This window comes from Brachionichthys hirsutus, chromosome 3 (genome assembly GCF_040956055.1).
Source record: "Brachionichthys hirsutus isolate HB-005 chromosome 3, CSIRO-AGI_Bhir_v1, whole genome shotgun sequence".
In the NCBI taxonomy this organism is placed as follows: Eukaryota; Metazoa; Chordata; class Actinopteri; order Lophiiformes; family Brachionichthyidae; genus Brachionichthys; species Brachionichthys hirsutus.
This window is the reverse complement of record NC_090899.1, coordinates 9588031-9594261: the sequence shown is the minus strand read 5'-3', so window position 1 is coordinate 9594261 and position 6231 is coordinate 9588031. Positions and strand designations below refer to the sequence as shown.

The 6231-nt window shown below is 40.9% G+C and overlaps 1 protein-coding gene across 1 annotated transcript; it reads right to left on the bottom strand.

Annotated features, from left to right (window-relative positions):
• Positions 1–379: 379 nt before the first annotated feature.
• irx4a (iroquois homeobox 4a) lies at positions 380–5981 on the bottom strand. The gene is made up of 5 exons (XM_068760353.1): positions 5937–5981; positions 4767–5018; positions 3862–3968; positions 1910–2220; positions 380–1089 (listed from the first exon to the last, which is right to left on the bottom strand). The coding sequence occupies exons 1-5, from the start codon at positions 5979–5981 to the stop codon at positions 380–382; spliced, it is 1425 nt and encodes a 474-aa protein (XP_068616454.1).
• Positions 5982–6231: the final 250 nt, after the last annotated feature.

Genomic DNA, 6231 nt, shown 5'->3' with positions numbered 1-6231 from the left:
GACTTTTCTTCTTCTTCTTCTTTTAATAGTGATACTCAACTGCTGAGATCTAAATCATATTCAAGAACATTTGCATGCGCATAAGAAATAAAAACGTACGTAAACGTTGGGCCTATTATTATTTTTTTGTCAAGATGTAAACTTACTTATACACTTCGATCGGTTTTGTGCGTGCGTTTAATCAGAAAAGCCAAACCGATCTGGATATTTCACTGGTGTTATGTTAACAGTATATAGCTACCATAGCTTCTTCTTTTTTTCTCTCTTTTTTAATTAAAACATAATGAAGGAATCATGGAGACAAAGGCTTTTCCATACGACTTTCAGCCATTATCAAAACGTCTCTCTGTGTTTGAACTGAAAGGGTCATTTGGTTTTGTTATGAGCAGAACAGTTTGTTAATACTTTTTGGGAACGCCATGGCACTGTCTTTGGAGGAGTCGTGTTGTTGCTGCAGGACCGCCGAGCTCCTCTCAGCCTCCAGGATGGCGCCTTTGGTGTTCGTGGTCCAAGAGACGGTGCTGTTGGTCAGAGCCTGGCTCAAAGTGCTGTGCCTGAACAAGGGGTCGTGGAAAACCCCGTCCACCCAATTTCTCAGGGTCGTGACCGGAGAGTCCTGCCTGTTGTCCATGCCGGTTACGGGTGAGGTAGCAGCTGGGGATGGGCTGAGGGACGAGGACGGAGGCTGGCACCTCAGCATGCAGGACGGGTAATCAGTTTGGTTGAGGGACGTCGCAGTTTGGGCCAAAGACCAGATCCGGGGTTTGCCGTCTAATATCTGGTGCCCTGGCTGCTGCTGCTGGGTATAACACGCTTTTACCGACTGTCCGCTGCCCGGTTGGAAATCCTCCGGGTTCGTTTTGAGGCAACTTTTGCTCAAGTCCTGCTCCCCGCCCAGAGAAACTGGGATGGAGATTTTCAGAGACGTGTCCTTGATGAGGTGTTCACCGGGGCAATCGCTCGTCGTTGACATGTGTGTGTTCATGTGGTATCGGTGCTTCAGCTCACACTCGGAGCTCTCAGACTCAATCGTGTCGAAATCCTCCAAGTCGCTCAACTGGAGGTCTTTATCAGGCCGACTTCTAGCATCTGGGAGAGGGACAGGGACAGACGGAGAGGAGGCAGCAGACATGTCAGCGGGAGATAAGGGGTCAGCGACATGGCATGACATACTGATAATGACAACACGAATCAAACGCTGAAATGACGATGAAAAAGAAAAAAGCCAATTAAGGGATTTACAGCTGTACAACACAATTCGGTGAAACACAACAAGAGAGATTTCACCTTCTCACGGTATCCCTGTGTTCGAAACCGACTAAGGCCAGTCTGATAGAAATTCATAGTTCAATATAAACTATAACAAAAGTCACGTTACAAACGCGGATGTTTGTTAAAAGGTACCTAAATTGGCTGGAATGCAGTAAAAATTCTAGATCATGTTGTAAAAATTTTTTAATCTTGCAGAGAAAGAAGAAAAAAATGTGTGCGACTAAAATCATAGTTAGTTGTAGTTATTTTTAACAGTGATTTACAAGAAGAAGAAAAAAAGGAAGCTTTTACAGGAATGCCACAGTGTTCTTTTAGATCATTGTTACCAGTTATTTTTACTCATTTCACTCCAAGTGAAGGACTGCGAGCGATATAAGAAATAATTGCAAAAAATATATATATTTTAACTCATACTCTTGTAAAAAATACACTGCTCAAGAATAATTCTACTTCTTGAAAAATATTTAAAATTAGGCTTTCTAATAGTTTCATTAATATAACTATCCAAAATGTATTGACTACATATATTTTACATGTTTTTTGGACAACCTTTATCTATAATATACCACAAATGGCTTAGAATAAAGTTCAATAGGATTTCTTTATTTCTCAAGAGAAACTCAACATTGACACTGACCTTCGTCATTGTTCTCGCTTTTTAGCTGTTCCTCCTGAGAGCCATCCTCATCTTCATCGTATCTCTTCTCCTCTGAGCCCTTGTTTCTGGGTGGCCATGTCATCTTGTTCTCCTTCTTGAGCCTCCTTCTGGCATTTGCAAACCAGGTGGAGACCTGTGTCAGGGTCATCTTTGTGATGATGGCCAGCATGATCTTCTCCCCTTTAGTTGGATACGGGTTCTTCCGGTGCTCCTGCAGCCAGGCCTTCAGTGTACTGGTTGTCTCACGTGTGGCGTTCTTCCGTCTTGTTCCCCCATCCATGGAGCCATATCTGTTTGGGCACAACACAGCCACGGTCATAAAGAGAGAGTGAAGCTATATCTCAAATGTGCTCTATGTGCAGCTTTCCTCCTGAAAGCCTTGACAGAGCCATCTGTTTCCTGCATCTTCACAAAATGATGTCAAACATGCTCTGTCAGTCCGGAAGCCTGGCCCATATAACTTTGTTTTGCTAGAAGTGTAAAACTCTGAAAGTAAATAAGTAAGTAAATGTCCCATGCATGTCAGTTCAGATGAATCATAACGAAACTACAGTGGACCTTCAGGTACACATGCACTAGACCTACTACTTTAGTGTGCTCCTGGACTGCACACTTTGTTTTAAATAAAAATAAAATAAAAAATAATCACAACCACAGTGTGCACTGCTGCTCAAACCGAATCTGCAATATATGTTTTAAATATTCATGTTAATTCACTTTGTAATTATGGCAGGTATAAATTGACTACATTCGCATATAAATATAATGCTATTTAAATGTATTGAAACAAGTATAAGAATACTGTATTCTTTTAAAATATGATTATGATTCTTTCCCTAGTATAGGCCTATACATTTAAAATGCACAGTGTTGATTTTCAGTCAGCAGTGAGCTGTAAAAATGCTCTCAGGGGAGGCTTTTATGAGGCCTTTATTGCTCCGTATAGCTTAGTGCAGGTCAAGCACTGCTTAGGGAATCAAGAGAGCAGCGCTGCACCTTTCCATAGACCGTGCTGTTCCCTTGCAGACAAAATAGACTGTAAAATTGCTTTATTGAGTGCAATGATGAGCCCTCAGGTGAAAGACGGGCATGGACAGAGTGGGACCTGTGGGCCCACTTGTTTTTCAGAGTGCCGCTAATTCTGTTTTACCACAAACTTAGGCCTTTTGTTACATGTGCACTTACAAAGCATTCCTGCTGACATCTTTTGCACTTCATACTGAATTTAGATTGATTTGCAATGGAACCAGGGTTATTTGAACTCTTCTTTTGCTTTACACATAACATACGAGTAACGCCAAGAATGTATTCTGCACCATCATTTGCAGCCATGCCATGTTTGCTCTCACCTCCATGAAGTTGCCGGTTCTATTGGAGAGAATGATTGCTGTTTCAATAAGCTTATTAATTCATAGCCTATATTTTAGCCTTGCCACGGACTTCATTTGGACGCCTTTTTATTTTGCGGAATAATTTTGTAGATATTGAGAATGCTGTTGTTAGCTATAAAGACACCTGGACTCTTTCGAAAACCGGACGGAGTCGCAAATCACTTCATCTGGAAAGTAATGTGTCATGAGATGAAAGGGAACAACCAGTGTTGCAGTATGTGACCAGAATGGCCTTGACCTGTCATGGGATTATTGATTTAATGCTGAAAAAATGTTTCATGCTCAATAATCTGAGAGTTAATGCTTGTCTCAATGCTGAGCGCATTCTAACATGTGTGACAGTGAACTTCAAATAAACCACTGAATAAAATATATAATTCAGACTGAACACTTAATATTTACATTCTGAAACACACTGTAAAATAAACCACACACACAAGTTAAACAGTTCATTCAAATCAATATAATATTTGCCCCCATAATCAGGCTTTTTATTAGAGCTATATCAATCAAGTTCCCGTTGTAAGAGAAACAACATACCTGTCATATTGATACTGTCCAAGGGTGGGATCATAAGGATAATACGCTGTTGCCTGGGTTATTCCCGCATGCGCAGAAGCCGTGGCATCTTTAGTATCAAAGGTGCCCTGCAGTCATTCACAAAAACAAGATTTTTCAACAAGATCATAAACATTTACTCAATTTTGGGACATGAAATGACCGGGTGCATGACTTGTATATTATCAATGTTTTAAAGGTGCTTGAAGATGCAGGTCATTGCTGTTGAAGCGGGTGTAAATAGGAATTAGAGAGATTTTAAAAAATGAAAATGCTGAAGAACAATATGAATTCCCAAGATAAAATGCATATGTGAAGCTTTAGATTCAAATATGTAACCTATCCCTATGTGTGAAATTTAATAAAACAAATTGTTCACAATATAAAACTGTAGTTTTCTTGAGCAGGGGATATTTAACATGGTTCAATTAGATCTCAGATTTATAGAATGAAACATGTTTGGACAGAAACATAATTTTAACATCTGAAACTTAATTAAACTTTGTAGGCCTGTGTCGGGATCTCTTGATAAAACTTCCAGGACATTGTTTTTAGTCCCTTTTTAAAGTTTAGCCAATATATTTATCGGTGCACTTCATTTTACTATTATTGGAATGGTTTCAGCACTTTATTCATTGTTAAATAAAAAGGAATTATATATATATATATAAAAAAAACACCTATACTTCTTAATACAGCGCACCTCTTCTTGACAAAAAAGTGCTCTATTTTTGTAGTAAATAAGGAGACATGGATCGAAGTGCGATTTGAGAATGAATCATTTCCAATAAAAAGCAGAAACGCGGGGAGGGGCGCGTCTGGCTCAAGCCTCAGCACCTTGCCGATCCATTAATCAGTGCCAAGAGGGATCAGATGAAAGGGCTTACCAGTGAGTAGAAAGCCGAAGCGTCCGTGCCGTACGCAACGTAATTCCCGTAGCCTTGACCGCCGCTGTAAGGACTCCCGTACACGCCCAGCGCGGCGGCTGAGCTGAGCTCATGCCTCGCCGTGGCCAACAGACGGCTCTCGTACACGGGACAGTAGACTGGTGTCTGCCCCGACGCCGCCACCCCGGAATCGGTTATGGATCTGCCAGTGGACTCGCAGCAAGTCGTCAGAGAGTTGGTTGTCATCAGGAACTAGAGGAGATCGAGAAAGGATTTTTGTGTTTCATTTGATCCTGAATTGAAACGAGACGATAGGTTATTCCTAAGCACTTTGAGGTCAAAGTTAGAATCTAACTTTAGATTTCTGTCAATAAAATGAACTCCATTCTACCTGTTTCGATCACTTGTCAGCTCCATTATCACAAATCGTTAAAGGCATAATGTATTTATTTTTTTAACAATTAATTTATTCATTTCATGTCTTCGGAAAGAACTCTCCAACTTGCCTTATTTTTTTTTTTTTTACTGAATTTAATTTTTTACAAAATGAAAATACAAAATCATAGCATTTAAAAAGACATGAACATGAAATTACGCGTCTTATTCTTGTGGTAATGTGAGCGTAAAACGTGTCCAAAACGTGTCCAAAACGCGCCGTTTCTTAGCTTTACTCCTGATGAAACATCTGCGATGCAGAGAGATCCAACATGCTTTCCCAACACCCAAAGTAATGCCCAACTGATTTTTTTTATGGCTCAAAGCCAAAACAAAACAGCAGCTGAGCTATGGCGCAAACACACACACACACACACACACACACACACACACAGCGTGCGCGGGACAAGTTGGCATGCGTGTTCCAGCGCAGATAAACATATGGTTGACATTTCATAGCGGCAATTATCTTGCAGAAATCTACGAACGGGAGGTCGGGGGGTCTCGTGTCTTTTTGGTTATTCTATTCTTGTCTCCTTTCTATCGCTGGGGGAACGCAGGTATCACTGGCTGAAGCGCAACACCTTCCCGATATCCATGACAGGCAGCTCCACCTGATTCTTGGCCAAAACGCCTAAAAAGGATTACGCGTCAATCGTTGAGATAATCAATCCGCTGCAATTTCAAATCAGTAACAACACATTAAGGGAACAAAATGTAGTTTCTTGAACTTACTTGAGGAGCAGATGAATAGGGATATCCAAATTGTGGATATGACATGGTAAAGAGGTCCCCCAATATCCAGAAATAAAGCGAGACTGGAGGTCTCCACTCTAACGCAGGCTGCGGCTCTGTTTGACTGTACCAATTGATTGGTAAGCACAGGCTCCTTGGATGCTTATAGGGCGAAGCAGAGGAGCATGTTTAATTTGTGTAAAATGCCCCCCACTCAAACGCCTTTCAACGGAAAAAAATAAATAAAGGGAGGAAATCTTCTAGCACTCCCTTTTCTTTTCTAAAGTCTTAGAGA

Coding starts and splice junctions, on each gene's coding strand:
- irx4a (XM_068760353.1), bottom strand. CDS start 5,981: ATGTCATATCCACAATTTGGATATCCCTATTCATCTGCTCCTCAA. Junction 5,019..5,936: donor CCTATTCATCTGCTCCTCAA/GTAAGTTCAAGA, acceptor GATCTCCTCTAG/TTCCTGATGACAACCAACTC. Junction 3,969..4,766: donor CTTCGGCTTTCTACTCACTG/GTAAGCCCTTTC, acceptor GAATGACTGCAG/GGCACCTTTGATACTAAAGA.